General features: G+C 55.9%; 1 protein-coding gene across 5 annotated transcripts in view; it reads left to right on the plus strand.

Moving 5' to 3' along the window:
• RNF144A (ring finger protein 144A) overlaps positions 1–16,311 on the plus strand; it is a 117,783-nt gene that overhangs the window by 71,238 nt on the left and 30,234 nt on the right. For 3 of the 5 annotated variants that reach the window (XM_049095373.1, XM_025454740.3, XM_049095374.1), the window contains exons 3-5: positions 4,968–5,113; positions 14,284–14,388; positions 14,544–14,604. In XM_049095373.1, the coding sequence (XP_048951330.1) occupies positions 4,968–5,113; positions 14,284–14,388; positions 14,544–14,604 (312 nt within the window). Of the gene's footprint in view, positions 1–969; positions 1,302–4,967; positions 5,114–11,719; positions 13,854–14,283; positions 14,389–14,543; positions 14,605–16,311 lie in introns of those variants that run through there. The other 2 variants (XM_035700452.2, XM_049095375.1) reach the window with 2 other exon arrangements.

Consider the following 16,311-nt stretch of genomic DNA (forward strand, 5'->3'; position numbering starts at 1 on the left):
GTAGATTGCTGGGTCTCTCCCCCCTCCCAGGCCCCACTCTGAGACTTGCTGATTCTGTAGGTCTGGGTCAGGGCCCACAGAGTCGCGTACTAGCAAGTTCTCCAGCAGTGCTGATGCTGGTGTTTTGGGGAGCGTGTGTTCAGAACCAATCGACCACATGTCGTGGAGACTCGGGTCGGGGGGGCACAGCTGAGGGGTTGAGAGAACCCGGGGAGACCTCACAGCAACAGGGGCTGGTGGTGGGCATGGAGGCGGGCAGGGGGTGATGGGGTGCGGAAGGGAGGAAATGGGGGAAACTCAGCCTGCTTAGGTGCACGGGAGCGTGTTGGAGTCGCCCAGAGCGGGGCAGGCGGGCAGCGACTGGCCTGCAGTGAGTCCCCTGTTTCCCTTGATGTCTTTGAAGAGGTGAGGCCAGAGAGGGTGGGGAGCCACCCGGTCGCACAGCCCGTGCACGGGCGTGTGACCGCTCTGCACTGACCTGCGGACGGCGCTGCAGGACCCCAGCCCGCTAAACAAGCAGCTTCCCTTAGAAACACTTTGAATTACTTACATTGAGGAAGGCTTATAATTGACCAGATGTTCTTAAAAATAGTTGGCTGCATATGACTTGACCTTCACATTAGGAAAACAAAGACTGTTTTTTCTTTTATTGTCCATTGTGACTTTTCCCCTAGCAAATTCCTATTTCAAGTTTGCAGCTGTTCAGTGTTTGCAGAATCATACTCAGCCCATGCAGTGTGGAGGGTGGTCCATGAGGGGCTTAGACGATGTCTTTTTTTTTTTTTTTAGTAAAATCTGTCCTGCTGTTGTGTGTTTAAATCCTGATTCAGGACATCTCAGGGAGGACGTCACGTAGAGGAGAAAGAATCCTGATGCGGTGCCAGGGGATCGGGATCTGACCGGCGTGGAGAGCGGTTCCCGGGGAGGGAAGCGAGGGGCCGCGGGAAGCCACGCTGCCTAGAGGTCAAGTGGAAATCGTGGTCCGGGAGGAAAGGAAGCGAGAGGTCAAGCGTGCAGCTTGTGCTAAGGGTCACGTCTTCGGAGAGGCTGTAAACAGGAAACGGAGCCAAACCCAGAGGCTGGGAGAGCAGGAGACGCTGGGAGCGGACAGGCTGGGAGAGGGCAGATGGTCCCGCGCGGGCGGTGCACGGCTGGGGGGCCCCCGCGTGTCCACGGGCGCAGGGTCTGCCCGGGACTTGGAGCGGCTGCTGCCAGCCCGGTGCGAGGGCCGGTGTCTGGCCATCCGCCTACCGTGCATCCCGGGCCACCACCCCATCCTTGGATCGCCCTGACGGTGCACGGTAAAGCGGGGGCTTCGGGGGCGCCTGGAGGGCTCGGTTGGGTAAGCGACCTACTGGCTCTTGGTTTTGGCTCAGGTCAGGATCTCTGGGTCGTGAGATGGAGCCCCGCGTCCGAGCGTGCGCTCAGCCCCCGAGAGACTGACTGCTTGATGGTCTCTCCTTCTCCCTCTGGCCCTCATGCTCGTGCTCTGTCTCTCTGCCTCTCTCTCTCTCTCTCTCTCTCTCTGTCTCTCTCTCTCTCTTAAATAAATCTTTAAGAAAGACAAAAAAGCAGGAGGCTTCAGTTCTGGTTGGCTTCTTCCAGAGATTACCGCCGTCAGTGACCCCCTGAAAGATGAAGTTCATCATACAGTTTCTCTGCTCAGCAGCTCGTCGGTCCCATCGGTCCCTGTGGGTTCACGTCCAGGGTCTCACACCTGACATATGGTAGTGACTTCCACTTAACCAGGCGGGTAAAAGGTCCCAGGAACCTTGAATATATTTCTTCCCACTCTTCACAACAAGCGCACGTGGGAGGCGGTGGTGGGTAGTGTTAGCAAGTGAAAACGCTGAAGTTCTAGAGGTTCAGTGGTTTCTCCACAGTCAGCGACCCTGTGACAGAACGAGTGTCTGAACCAGGTCTGCTCCCATCCAAGGTGGGGACCTCATCCCCCTGAGGCCGCTGTAGCGCCCTCTGGAGTCAGGGCCGGGGCCTGACAGCTCGGGGCACCTGCCCCCGCTCTCCCGGAGGGACGTGCCAGTCTGTGGCCTCCACCCCAGGCCTGCAGCGCTTCTGCTTCTGCTTCTGTTACAGGTTTTTTTTTTTTTTTTAATTCTTTTTTGCTACAGGTTTTGATCCCTTTTAGGGCTGGCTAGTATTCATAGTCAAAACAGAATCATCATTCTGTACAGTGGGCTTTAAGCAACAAAATCATCCAGGAGTTGAACAAAAAAAGATGTAGAGGAATGTTTACATTCAAATTAAAAAAGAAACCCTGACTCGTGAGCCCGGGCTCAAAAATGCTTGTGGACACCTATAATAATAATAACAACAACAACAACAACAATAATAATAATAGATGGATTCAAGGTGTAGAGGAATGTTCCAAATCTAAATGAACTTGACTCTGGTTCCCACTGCACCCCCAGGTAGCTGAGTGACCCCGGGTCATCTGAGCGCTGGCCCCATCGGCCATGGGTCAAATTATGAGCCTTGTTTAAATTATTCAGAAAGCTCCAACCAATCTAAAAGTCATTTAAGGGATCCCTGGGTGGCGCAGCGGTTTGGCGCCTGCCTTTGGCCCAGGGCGCGATCCTGGAGACCCGGGATCGAGTCCCACGTCGGGCTCCCGGTGCATGGAGCCTGCTTCTCCCTCTGCCTATGTCTCTGCCTCTCTCTCTCTCTCTCTCTGTGTGACTATCATAGGTAAATAGATTAAAAAAAATAAATAAAAAAAAATAAAGCACATAAAAGTATACTTTAAAAAATAAATAAATAAAAGTCATTTGAGTTTGTGCTGAAGAGTTCCTTCCTAACAGCAGAAGGTGCACTTCCTGTAGACTAAGTGGCTGTGGTTATGAGCTGTCCTGGGAGGTGTCGGTGGGGTCATCCCGGGCACCGACCCTTTCCTGTCCTCACTCGAAGCGCGGATCCAGGCGACAGCTGCCCTCGTGTGCTCGGGCCTTTAGAGGCCACGGTCTCCCCTGCGTGTCTGTTATGGTCACAGCCCCGACGTTCCTTTGTCCTCTGTCGCTGCGTCTTCTCCTCTGAGCCCGTCCAAGGTTGTGCAGTATCTTGTCCCTGAGTCTGGACGCCCGGCGTAGAGTCCACAGGGCTGTGTCCTACCTGAGTCCTCGCTTAGCGATGCCCAGTGAGCTGCGACTGACAAAGCTGGAGAAAGGGATAGAAGTACACTTTGAGAAGGCATCAGGACAGCGTCTGTCCCCAGGGGTAGCTTGTACACGCGACGGAGAGTCTGCGAGCTCACGGGCATCCTCACCGCCTTTCTCGCAGATCCGTGAAAGGATGGCCGAATGAGACCTTGCAGGGGAAGGGGAGTGGGGTCCTTCCTGGGCGTTTCCTGTTGGTGCCAGGTCCTTGGCGTGATCTCGGTCCCCCACAGCGCCTCTGGGAGACGTGGTCATCAGCCCCGTCACCCACGCACAGCGGCGCACCCAGCTGGATGATGGGCACGCCGCTGCCCCGCGCCAGCTGTGGGCCTTCCGTTTGCTCCAAGCAGAGAGATCCCTTTGCCCCTGCCGCGGGGCCGCCACCCTCTGTCTGGGGAAAGGTCTGAGCCTATCTTCTCTCCCATTTTGATATCCGGTCTCTGTGACCTGTGTGAAGTGTCACCTCCCTTCCGAACGCAAGCTTCGTCTTCCTCGTGCAGCTCTTCTACTTGACAGAATCTTCCCAGACTTATTCTCACGTTTGCCAAGTGCCTGGAACATTGATTTCTCATGCAAACCATACACTCACTGCCTTAGGTTATCAGTCAGCTTTTTAAGATTTTATTTATGTATTCATGAGAGACACAGAGAGAGAGAGAGGCAGAGACACAGGCAGGGGGAGAAGCAGGCTCCATGCAGGGAGCCCGACGTGGGACTCGATCCCGGGTCTCCAGGATCAGGCCCTGGGCTGAAGGCGGCGCTAAACCACTGAGCCACCCGGGCTGCCCATGTGTCCAAAATTTTAACAGAATCTTAACCCACTTCTGAGTTTGGGGAGCTTACTGTTACTGATTGATTGCAGGCCTAAATCAGGTGCCAGGGGTTCAGGGTGGGAATGCATGTCCCTGGATGCAAGGATTTGTTCACTCACTCGACAGGCCGCTGTGGAGAGGCCATTACAGGTCAGGTGCTGAGCTATGAACGGAGGGCACGCACCTGCCCCGCCATCTCCAGGCAGCAAGCAGTGGAAATCAGTGCGATAAATATAAATAGAAAAATACGTGCTATGAGGAAGCCGACTTTGGGCAGGTTAGGGAGCGGCCAGAGAATGTTTCGGGAGGATGGGGAAGGGAAGGTGACTTTTATTGGTGTGATGGAGTGTCTAGTAGACACCGGGTGTGGTTAGATGCACGTGGCCCTGTAAGTGGACAAGTCTGCCCCGGGGCCCAGGCCCCCCTGAAGCTTTAGAGAACCTGCCAGTGCTTAGGGAGCAGTGGTGCGCGGGCTGATGCTGGAGGGTCAGGTGGCACCTGGGCCACTGGAAGCCAATGAGGAAAGGTGCGTCCCATTTGGTGGGCGCTGAGGACAGAGGCGGGTGACCCACTGCTTCCCCTGGGATGTTCCCACAACAGGAACCTGACACTTTCATCTGATCAGACCATTTTAACGAAAGCTTCTCTTGCGTCCTGGCTGCGGTTTTCCGCCTCTGGTCTAGGGGTTTGGTTGGTGGGAGGTGTCTGACTCAGTGCCTGTAGGAAGATGGGGGGAGGGAGGGGGACTGGGATGACTCATTTGCCATTTCGAGGGTAGACACGATCGTTACCATTCACACGGGGAAGGGGTCACCCTCAGACCCGGGTCAGGAGCCCCAGGCGACACCTCAGAGGACCCGACGAGTCGTCTAAAGCCCTGGGCCTGTTGAGTCACTTGGCCACCATGGGGGCCCCAGGCGTGATTCCTGCCTCGGTCCTGCTGGAGGCCACGGTGGTCTGACGGCCTGTGCTTCTCTCATTTCAGATTGCTCTGCCATGACCACAGCGCGGTACCGGCCCACGTGGGACCTGGCCCTCGATCCGCTGGTGTCGTGCAAGCTGTGTCTCGGGGAGTACCCAGTGGAGCAGATGACGACCATAGCCCAGTGCCAGTGCATCTTCTGTACTCTGGTTGGTCTTTCTGAAAGGATTTCAGGACGAGGCTTTCGCGTTCGTGCGTCGTGACACCGAGCAAACCTCTGACCCCACTTTTGCCCGTGACGGGGTCTCTCCCGCGGTTATTGAGAGAATTTCCCATTAACACCAGTCAGGCTCCCCAGTAGATTTCCACCACAGGCACTCGTGATGCGAAGATCTCCGTTAAACAGAATTTCAGAAGCTAGTAAAGCAGGTTAGAAAACCCGAAGGTGACACACGCCTTCCTTTCCAGAAAGAAAAAGCCTCCTCCGCCCCCCTCATTTTAAATTGAACAATCAGGTGCTTGAGATCATAAGTCCGTGCTAACCGAGCGAGGTTGCACAGTGAGAATATTTAGCTATTCGTGTCCACGTTCACCACTGTGGTGCTAAAGAGGATGTTGAAGTCACGTTTAAATTTCCGTAAGAAAAAAAAAAATTTCCGTAAGAAGTAGCCCGTGTTATCTGGGCCCCGACCACAGGCCCAACTCAGACCAGCATCTCCCACCTTCAGAAAGGGAAAGTGAGGATATAGGGCTTATTTTCAGTTCATCTAATTGAGTTCTACTTGATTTTTCTTCCCAGTCAAGGCATTAAAAAAAAAAAAAAAGTCCAGGAAAGAAAAAAAAAAAAAAAGAACAGTTTTCATCCAACTATAAAAAAAAAAGTTGCTTCTGAATTTAACCGTGTTATACATGGACCATCTGGGTGGCCTGCCGGTGTATGCGGCAGACGTCCAGGTTAAAATCCGTCACCAGACAGCCTTCCCTACCTTTTGCAGGAGACGCATCCTCCCTTCCTGCCCGTGTTGTACAGACGCACCTTCCTCCATGTGTGTCTCACGATGTCCCGGCGACACGGGCACGTTCGGTATTACCGCGTCGGTCTCATAGATGGGGAGAGGGAGCTTCGCGGACCTTCGTGCCCCTGTCCTCTGACTTCTGAGCAGGGTTCTGTCCCCCCCAGACAGCTGGTCTGCTCAGGACTCACGATGGCTAGTCCCTAAGCGTTCACGGGATTACACTGCAGCGAGCCCTCCTCGTGTGCCCTGCACGAGATGCGTCTCCTTAAAACCTCAGGAAGGTCACTCCAACCTGAAGGGCAGGAAGTTGCTTTCGATGTTTTCCTGAGATGGGGAAGGATGGGAGGGAGAGGATGTGGGACAGGCCGCCAGACACCTCCAGCCGGTAACCCTGGGGATGGGACTCATTTTCCTTTCGTTACTGTTAAATTCTGAAGGACGGAGACCTCAAGGGGGAACCCAGGGCGGTGCAGTGGGGCATCTGCCTCCAGATGCAGGCTCTGTGGCTGACCTCGCCGGCCCCTCCGGCTTCATCTGTGTTGGGTCCCCCAGGAGCTAACGGCGGAGCCCACCCTGGAACACACCGAGCCCCGGGATTTGTAGCAGGTCCTCTTCCCACAGTGGCCGGACCGTGGCTCCCGAGGCCAACGGTGCCCCACAGAAAAGTTGGTCTCGCTGAAAAATGTCCCCACGGTCTGAACCCCCAGCTTTGTGCCCCGTGTGTGGCCCTGGCCTGTGGAGGCGTTGATGACCCACGGCTGGTTCACGGGCTGAGCACACTGCACCTGTCTCTGCACCCCTACGCTGCCTCCCTCGTCCCGAGAGCCTCCAGGCCTCCCACGTCTGTCGCTGGTACACGTCAGAACCCGGTGGTAACCCTAGCAAAAACCTCGCAGTCTGGCCCCATCATGCCAGGATCCCCCCAACCTTTGCTTGTCTCCGTGATGGCTCTGCCCATCCTCGTGCTCTTCTATAGCCAGTTCAAATGACCCCCTCTGCAGTTCGGACCCTCTTGAGTGGAAATGCTGCCGTGTGACCAGGGGCCTGCCTTGTATCCAGCCTCCAAGCCTAGGGGCCAGGAGTCTGCTGCATGATCTCTGTCCTGTGCGTTGGCTCCTGGGTCTTCAAGCGCCCTGGGCCTCGGTGGGGCACAGATCCCCAGTCTCTGCTCCGTGGGCTGGGGGCTCAGCGGTGTCTGGGGCCCAGTCCTAGTCTCGGGTCTCTAGAGGGGGGAAGGCATACTTGCAGGGTGAGGTGCCTTGAGGTGCGGGGCTTCCAGCTGCCAAGATGATGGCCACATGGACATGCAGCTCTGCGGGGCCTCTGGGTCCCTGTAGACCAGCCTCTGATCTGCATTGTGTCAGGGCGTCGCTCGGACCCCTCCGGCCTCTGCCCACACTGCTCATAGGCACACCAGAGCGGTTCTTGTCTTTATGTCGGGCTTTTAGGGCCCCTCTAAAACCCTACCTTGTGGCTAGAAAAGGATGGGAACAATGTTATTGCTGGTGACATAACACCTGCCTTCCTCTTTCTCTCACTTGTCATAAAATCTTGTAAAGTGGGCATGCTTCTCCCTTCTCATGGAAAGAGTGCAGCCCAGGAAGACTGCGTGGCCTGCCCTAGAATGCTCCCTGGGTTGCCACGATGCCAGCGCGCTTGTAGCTTGCATCCAGATCCGGTGTTTGTCTACTGATGGCCCCTAGGAAAACGCTGACTCTTGGCCTCTGCTTTGCTGGGGAACTTCACCCGGGCCTGGGGGGCTGCTCTGGGGTCATTGCAGGCCACACTCCAGGGCAGGGGCCTTCCTTCGTCACCTTCCGACCCAGGAAGGATGCTCGGGGCCTGCTTTCTGTCTCCCTGCTCCGTGTGCTCGACTCTCCATCCCCAGTCCCCCCTCCCTGTTCTCACCCAGGGGGACCCATCTGGGTCCCTGGAGCCCTGCCCCATCGTAGGCAAGGCACCCAGATGGAGATGCTTAGTGTTCCCCTGGCCCCGTCTCATCCACGAGCAAAGAGCAAACAAACTAAGTGTTGGTTCCCCCGTGTGATGGAGTGATCTGCAGTTGCATGGGTGATTGAGACCGTTGAGCCAAGCGAGGCGACATGAGCGGACTCTCCCTCTGTTGGAATTAGCGGGCATCCCGATTCTGAGCAATTGTACACGTACTCACGTTGTCCCCGCCGGGGGCCCAGAGTCACATATCTGTGCCGCCTTCTGTCCCAGGCCTTCTTAATCCACACAACCCAGACCCCACAGACCCCACATGGAAACGCACCGACTCTCCCATCAGTAGCGTCGCCCGGGGGTCTCTCTGTTCTTCCAGACTTTGGGCTCCTAGACTCTCGGTTCAGAGCAAATGAGTCTTTGCGGAGTGGATGGCATGGTGGCCGCTTGGTGTTCTTGCCTCTGCTGTACGGTGTTAGCGCCCTCCCACCCCAGCCACCTCTGACACGCCTGCCACTGGGAGGTCTCTGCGGTGAAGGTGATGTTGGCTGAAAGGCTCAGTTTTGCTCCTCTGTGACTTTGGTTTTTCACATTCAGCAGATAAGAAGTGTGGTCCACACTTGCTGCTTCTCTTGCAGGGTGTTTACAGGTGTTGGGAGGGACGTGTGCCCCCTGCGGAGGCAGGTGGGCCCCTGCAGAGGAGGGTGGGGGCCCCCAGGGAGAAGTGTGTGCCCCCTGCAGAGGAGGATAGGCCCCCGGCAGAGGGGGGGTGGGGCCCTGAAGAGGAGGGTGGGCCCCCCAGGAAGAAGCATGTGCTCCTTGCAGAGGGGGGTGGGGCCCCCCCAGGGAGAAGCATGTGCCCCCTGCAGAGGGGGGTGGGGCCCCCAGGGAGAAGCATGTGCCCCCTGAAGAGGAGGGTGGTCCCCCCAGGAAGAAGCATGTGCTCCTTGCAGAGGGGGTGGGGCCCCCTAGGGAGAAGTGTGTGTCCCCTGCAGAGGAGGGTGGGGGCCCCCAGGGAGAAGTGTGTGTCCCCTGCAGAGGAGGGTGGGGGCCCCCCAGGGAGAAGTGTGTGTCCCCTGCAGAGGAGGGTGGGGGCCCCCAGGGAGAAGTGTGTGTCCCCTGCAGAGGAGGGTGGGGGCCCCCAGGGAGAAGTGTGTGCCCCTGCAGGGAAGGAGTGGCGCTCTCTCCGAAGCCCCCTCCCCACTGCCAGCGCCACCTCTGCACCAGGAGAAGGTCCTTGGGTCCCTGGTCCCCGAGCAAGAGCAGAAAGCACAGCTTCCACTCCGGGTCCTTCATTCTGTGGAGAGCAGTGGTGCAAAGGCCCCTGAGTCCCCAGAAAGGCCCCAGGTCGTCAGAGGGGACTGTCCCTCTTCCGACGGTCCTGTCACCTCCAGTCACTCTCAGCCTCACCCTGGGCCCCATGCTGGCTCCCACCACATCAGGCCTGCGGTCGCTGGCCACTGGGCACCCGGTTCTCAGCACAGCCGTTCCGCAGTCGCAGCAGGGCCGGTGACCCCTCGTGCGCGACTCCCCAGGGAGCCCACGTTTGGCAGTTCGACGTTTCACGTCCTGCGGGTTCCAGGCCAGGCTGCAGGATGCGCACATCCTCACGGAGGCTTCCTGAAGTCGGGGCCACGCCCTGCCCTGGGGGTACTGCTGGCCTGGCCACCTGCCTGGTCCCTGGCCCGCTCGCTGGACCCTCACCCCACTGACGCGGACTGCCTGTAACGCGGCCTCTGCTGGCGACAGTCCCTTGGTGTGAATGAGTCTCTGCTACCTCTGGACACGAAGCCCCGCTGCCCCCTCTGAATGGGTCCCCTCCGGCCTCTGCAGCCCACGAGCCCCCGACACCAGCTGCGTGTTTTTGAGGCGCCTGGTGGTCCAGCCCTTCCCCTGGTGTCACGGGAACGGGCTCGCACTTCTCTGCCTGACTGTATGGAACGCTGCGTCCCTCTTTGGTTTGATTGTGGGGAAGGCGGGTCCCCCCCCTAAGCCTTCCTGGCCCCAGAAGGAAGTGGAATTGACCTAGAAACCCCTAGAAACAAGTGCCAGACTCACACCTGAGGGCTCCCGACTTGGTGCTAGAGGGTGTCCGACGCTGGATCTGTGGTTCCACGTCCTTACGGGGCGTTTGTAACCACAAGGCCGCAGAGAGGGGTGCACGGGCCCTGGGTCCCTGCCTGCGTGCGGGGCCAGCTCGGCACTAACACCCCGGGTGGGATGGCCGCAGGGGCAGGCGTGCCGAGGCCCACGGAAAGCACATGGCACCTGCCCAAGCGGTGATCTTGGCCACCTCCAAGTGGCCTGGTGGCTGGCTGGGGTTTGGTGGTGACGGGCTTCTCTCACCCCACACCATGGGCAGGGAGGCTCTGGCCAGGGGGTGGGGGCAGGGAGCTCCTTGCTCTCAGCCGGTCGGTGGTAAACAGGGATTCAAACCCCGGTCTGACTCCAGGGCCCTAGCTCTTCAGACAGAAGACCCTTCAGACTGGGGTCCCGCTGCGATCATGAGCCGAGGGTCCCTGAGAAGCGTCAGCCCCTCCGGCTCCTCAGCTCAGGGATCTTCAGCAGCCAGCAGACCTTCCAGTGAGAAAACAGACAACATCCGGGCTTGCTGAGGCTCAGGCAAGGCCGCTGCGTCCCTGTGGCCCACTTCTCCTTGGCAGGAAACGCCAGCAGAGGTTTCGCAGCAAAGCTGCAGTGCCGTCTCCTCTTTGGAGCTGGGTTTCAAACAGTTGGAAGACAAAATGGAAAATGAAATGCCTGGAACATTCTGTGGCTCTTGACACATCCCCTCCCTCCTCCTGCCCTTTCTGCAGCGGTTGCCCCCTCGCCTGGGGTGTGGGGTGTCTCGTCCCTCTGGCCCAGGTGTCCCTGACCCCACCTAGTGGGGGGCTGCTTCCCAAGGCAACGTCAGGCGCAGGGACCGCACGGCCTGCAGGTGCATCTCTTCCTACAGCGGCCGTGGGGGGCTTGGTGTCGGGGGCCGTGGTGGCTTCAGAGCAGCATGGGCGCGCACAGATGCATTCCGGGCCGACTCAGACTTTGCCAGTTTAAAGTACATACAGCAGGGGCACTGAGTGGCTCCGTCGGTTAAGCTCCGTCTGACTTGATTTCAGCTCAGGTCATGGTCTCAAGGTCGTGAGGTCAAGCCCTGCACTGCGCCCCGTGCTGGATGTAGAGCCTACTTTAAAAAAAAAAAAAAAAAAAAAAGTACATACAAGGCTGTGTTCTAGTACAAAAATGTAGGAAGTAGCTAAAAATATGAAATAAATGATTACCTGTGGAAGAGTAGAGTTCTTGATTGAGGAAGAAGCCAGAAATTAGAAACGAAAACGAAAACCCCCTCCTCTTTGGAGTCAGACACACGTGAGCCCTAGCTCCTCGACGTGCAGGGTGTGTCTTTGGGCCTGTTCTTAATTTTCCCTGGACTTTGTTTTCCCATCTGTTAACTGGGCGCTGTGACACCTCATGTGATTCCTGCGGTCGTGAGCTAAGACAGCTCTGGTGAGGGCGTTTGGTCGCGGAGCGCTACAGTCGTGATGATAGCAGGAAACCTGTCCACGCCTGCTTTTGGATTTTTTTTTTAATTTATTCACAGAGACAGAGAGAGAGAGAGAGAGAGAGAGAGAGAGAGAGGCAGAGACACAGGCAGAGGGAGAAGCAGGCTCCATACAGGGAGTCCGACGTGGGACTCGATCCCGGGTCTCCAGGGTCACGCCCTGGGCTGAAGGCGGCGCTAAACCGCTGAGCCCCCCAGGCTGCCCCATGCCTGCTTTTGTACGGTGTGTTTGTTTTTACAGGAGTTTCTCTGCGCATTTCTTCTGTGCTCATTTGAAGTCCTCTTTTTGCTGTTAGATTGCAACGCATGGCTTGTGAGGGATGACTCACTTCGTATCTGGAAGAAGCCTGGGCTTGTTTTCCATGGACGGTTGGCCAGACGCTTGGATCCTCACCTCTTTTTGTATAGGAAACAAATCGATACTCCCAGAGCATAGTCATTTGGCAGATTGTGCAGAGGCAGCTGAAGGACACCCCGCCGGACACGACACGCGAGTCATTCTGCCGTATGCCGGTCACGCCGGTTCTTGGACGGTGATGTTTAGAGTCGCAGATGCCCCTGGTGTTGGTTTCACACGGGCTCCACGTGGTGGTTTGCCCCTTGGGGCGCGCAGAGCCTCGTGGTGCGCTGCCCTGCATCGTGCCGTGGGAGGTTCAGTGTTGTGTCGTTTACGGCATCCCAGTGTTCCCCGGAGAGCCCGTATAGACAGACCGATTATAAAAAGTAAAATGATCATCTCGCGGCCAAGGTTTTGTTGCATTTCTATGCCAGTGACTCTAAGAAGCATATCGCACAGATAGCAAAGCAGAGGGAACGACAGCCACCTGTTTGCGTAGCTGGTGCTGCGCACCGGGAATTGTGTGAGGTGCTTTTGCACTCTTTCACAGGGTCACAGAAGCCCAGCAAGATGGGCGTCCCCCCTGCTCCCCGGTCGGGGGACCTGTGGCCTGAGCTCGTCCAGGAGCCCATCCGCGGCCTCTGCCCGCAACGGGTCCCTGAACTTGTCTAGCTCCGGGGGCTGCGGTCTTTCTCCCTCCTCACGTGTCCCCCGGCCATAAACAGGGCATTCCAGGTTCCTCCCGACTATGAACAGACCACCGTTGCAAGGGCCGCGTGCCACCAAGGCCACTGCGTTGCTGTGTCCCCCAGACGGCTGCGGTGGCGCCCCAGAGCCGGGTGCAGGCCTGCTGGGGGGCCCGTGTGCGGCTTCCACCTCCTGTCTGCTCCCCCGCTTCCTTCTGGTGCCCGTCCTGAGCAGCGCACCTCGGAGGCCTCAGCCAGGGCTCCCCCCTGGGGCTCCTCCATCCCCTGTTGTCCGGAACCCTCTCCCTAACCATTGCCCCGGCCTCTGCTCTCACTCCCGGGCAGGATGGGGCAGTCCGGACCTGGGCTCCGGGCGCCCACGGGACAGTCCACAGACGTCATGCGTCCTGTTCAGCGCTCTTGAGAACCGCCGTGGGAAATGGCTCTTTCTGAAGATAACCTCGATGGGTATTTTTATTTTCTAATTTATTTTGCTTTTTTAAAAGAGGTTTTATTTATTTTTTCATGAGAGACACAGGCAGAGGCAGAAGCAGGCTCCACGCAGGGAGCCCGACGCGGGACTCGATCCCAGGACCCCGGGGTCACGTCCTGAGCCAAAGGCAGACACTCAACCACTGAACCAGGGTGTCCCTTCGTAGTGTTCTTTTAACAGTGGTGCTGACATCACTAACCCCAAATATTGGAGTGGGGTTGTGATTGCAAGGTGATCCCGGGACGCCGTTGAGATGTTTTCCGCTGGTTTCTCTCCACAGGATGGTCCCAGCTCCTGTGCTCTTCTGGTTCTCCCGTGAGCTCTTCCAAGTCTGTCTCCTTACTTTTGGTAGGGAGCCTGCCGGGGAGGCCGTATCTCTTCTGATAGCGCTTTAATAACGTGCTCTTCAGGGGAGCCTGGGCTTCCCAGGATGGTAGACCGAGGCGGGAGTAAATCGGTGCTGTGTACGGCCTCATCCTCCTCGGGAGAACTCCACTGCGCCTCCCACTTTTTCTGTGGGACTGACAGACTTTCGGGAGTCCTTACGTAGGTGGGGTGGTAGTAGGTAGGTAGCTGCTGGGCGAATGGGCGGTGGGGACCGAGGACGGGCCTCTGTGCACGGGCTCGCGGGGGGCGCAGGGGCATTTCCGAGTCGAGCCAGGCTCTGCCCTTGCTGTCCTGGTACACTGCCGAGCCCCTCCTCCTCCTCCTCCTCTTCCTCCTCCTCCTCCTCCTTCTTCTTCTTTTTCGATTTTATTTATTTATCCATGAGAGACACAGAGAAGCAGAGACACAGGCAGAGGGAGAAGCAGGCTGGATGCAGGACTGGATCCCAGGGAGATGCTCAACCACGGAGCCACCCAGGTGCCCCCGGCAAGCCCCTTCTTTGGTGACTCCATGTTCACACCTGAAAGGTGAAACCCTCCCGCCTCTCCCATAAGAATGATCTAAGGGGCACACGAAACAATGGAATATAAAAGACGCTTGCAGTGCCCGACGTCTGATACATTGACATTTGAGAATCACTGCTTCCCGACCTTTCTCTCTGCCTTTCCTCCTCCGGTTAGACTCACTGGCTTGGCGTTTGCCCAGGCTGCGTGCAGGGGTCACACCCACAGCCTTAGGTCTGTGACAAGCCTGGAACAGGGGACACCCCACAAATACTCGTCAAGTGGCCAGAACCTCTAATTTGGTGGTCGCTGTGGGCTACACAGTGAAAATACGAAGCTGTGTCGGGACAGGGTGCTCGGTGCGTCACTTCTTACGTGTTGCTGCGTCTTCACCCTTAAGGAAGTAAAGATGTTGACCGATACCTCTCTTTGCTTTTTTTTTTTTTTTTTTCAGTGCCTGAAACAGTATGTCGAGCTCTTGATCAAAGAAGGATTAGAAACTGCAATCAGCTGTCCTGATGCTGCCTGCCCTAAACAGGGCCACCTGCAGGAGGACGAGGCACGAGCACCCGAACAAACCCGGTTTTTAACGTGTGCACGTGTGCCCTGCTTGGCTTCGCCGTGTGTCGTGGGTTCTCGTTGGGCCGACCTGTGCTGTGTTTCTAGCCCCCCCTCAGCTTGTTATACTTCTTATTTGTATTTTTTTCTTCTTAGATTGAGTGCATGGTTGCAGCAGAAATTATGCAAAGATACAAAAAGCTACAATTTGAAAGAGGTAGGTACCCCAGCGTGTTACCCGTTAACGGATTCCTGTGGTGGAGTCCAGATACCTCGGGGTGGGGAATGCTTTTAGTGGATACAGTTGTACATTGTTTGGCTACAGTGGAAGTGAAAGAGTCGATGTAAATTAGATTTCTGAAATGTAATTGTCATTTTGAATTCTCTGCAGAGCTCCTAGCTGGAAGGCCTTTGTTGGGCTTCCACTGGTAACAAGCAGGAATCACGAAACGCAGCTTGTTTATAGGGATTTGGGGCTCAGGGGGTTGTTTTAAAGAGATTTGACCCTCATGGGGCATGATTATTTCTCAGGCAGGCCAGGGCAAACGGTTTGGGGACTAAATTCTTAGAGAATGCAGAATTTAAAGGATCCAAAGACGTAGAAGGAAATTCAGAGGCCAAGCGTAGGTGAAAATAGGACAACAGACATCCTGCCAGGAAAGTGTAGCCTGTCCCTTTGCACTCACTACGCACCTGCTGCAGGTCTGGACTCGTAGGCGCTGAGCCCTGAGTCCCTCCCTGTGCCCGACAGCCCTGGAAGGTTGTCATCTTCTGTTAACGTGGGATCCACAGAGGCTGACTCATTTATCCAGCTTTCCAGTGCTAGTGGGTGGCAGGGCACAGTGTATACCAGAACCGCCTCCACCTCCTGAGTGCCCCGTGGGTGGGAGCCGGGCCCGCTGCAGACCTTAGGGTTCCCCAGGAGCACAGTGCGGCACGTGCAGAGTTGACCTCATCTTCAAGGGGTCATTGCTAAGCATGGGAACATGTTGGATGCCCAGGACCGCTCTTTGGTGTGGTTCCCAGAGGTGTGCCAGGGTCACAAAATGCTGTTGTAAAGGTTCTGTGCAGTCGTTCCACTGGGCTTTGTTTTATGCCTGGACCTTGAGCTCACCTGAAAAGGAGCCGAGTAACAGACATGTTTAGCTCCTTATGCAGAATTTTGGTGTTAAGACACCACATCCAAACTCTGACCTTTTCAGCTCAGACTGTAATCGTTCAAGGGCGCTCCTCCCCTCTTCCTGGTCTGATAAAAAACCTCGTGGGCATCAGACGCTCGTTATGGAGATGCAACCCTGGGGGGCGTGTATACAGGAAAACACTCTCAAGATGGGAATGGGATGCAGAATAGAATAGGGGAAAGTATGGAGAGATTCCTAGCTTAAGTGAATATGGGAAGGTTCTTTCTTTCTTTCTTTCTTTCTTTCTTTCTTTCTTCTTTCTTTCTTCTTTCTTTCTTCTTTCTTCTTTCTCTCTTTCTCTTTCTCTCTTTCTTTCTTCTTTCTTTCTTCCTTTTTTAAGAAATGCTAAAGATAGTTGTGTTTCCTCTTGAGGCTTACTTCTCAAAAAAAAGAAGAAAAGGCAGTGTGTGGCCAACTTAAAAAAATTAAAAAAATATATCAAACAGGATTTTGACGACATTGAAATTGTTTTCAAGAGCTTGTTTATTTAAATGGCATATATCATTCGGTTTGAGGTGGTTTAGAGTTCAGATGTAATGCCACGTGATAGGAAAGTCAGCATGTGGAGCTATAAAATTGATTAATTTGGATTTCTGAGACTTTCGGGCTCTTCTGAAAATATTTTCCAGAGAGAATCTTGACAGAAGCTGGCAGTTATTTGGGTTCTAAGAAAATTAACTTTCTCTGACCTTGAAGTCGTTTAAAAATGCAGCTGGATAAATTTTCCTACCTAATAGTTTCGA

This window comes from Canis lupus, chromosome 17 (genome assembly GCF_003254725.2).
Source record: "Canis lupus dingo isolate Sandy chromosome 17, ASM325472v2, whole genome shotgun sequence".
Classification (NCBI taxonomy): domain Eukaryota; kingdom Metazoa; phylum Chordata; class Mammalia; order Carnivora; family Canidae; genus Canis; species Canis lupus.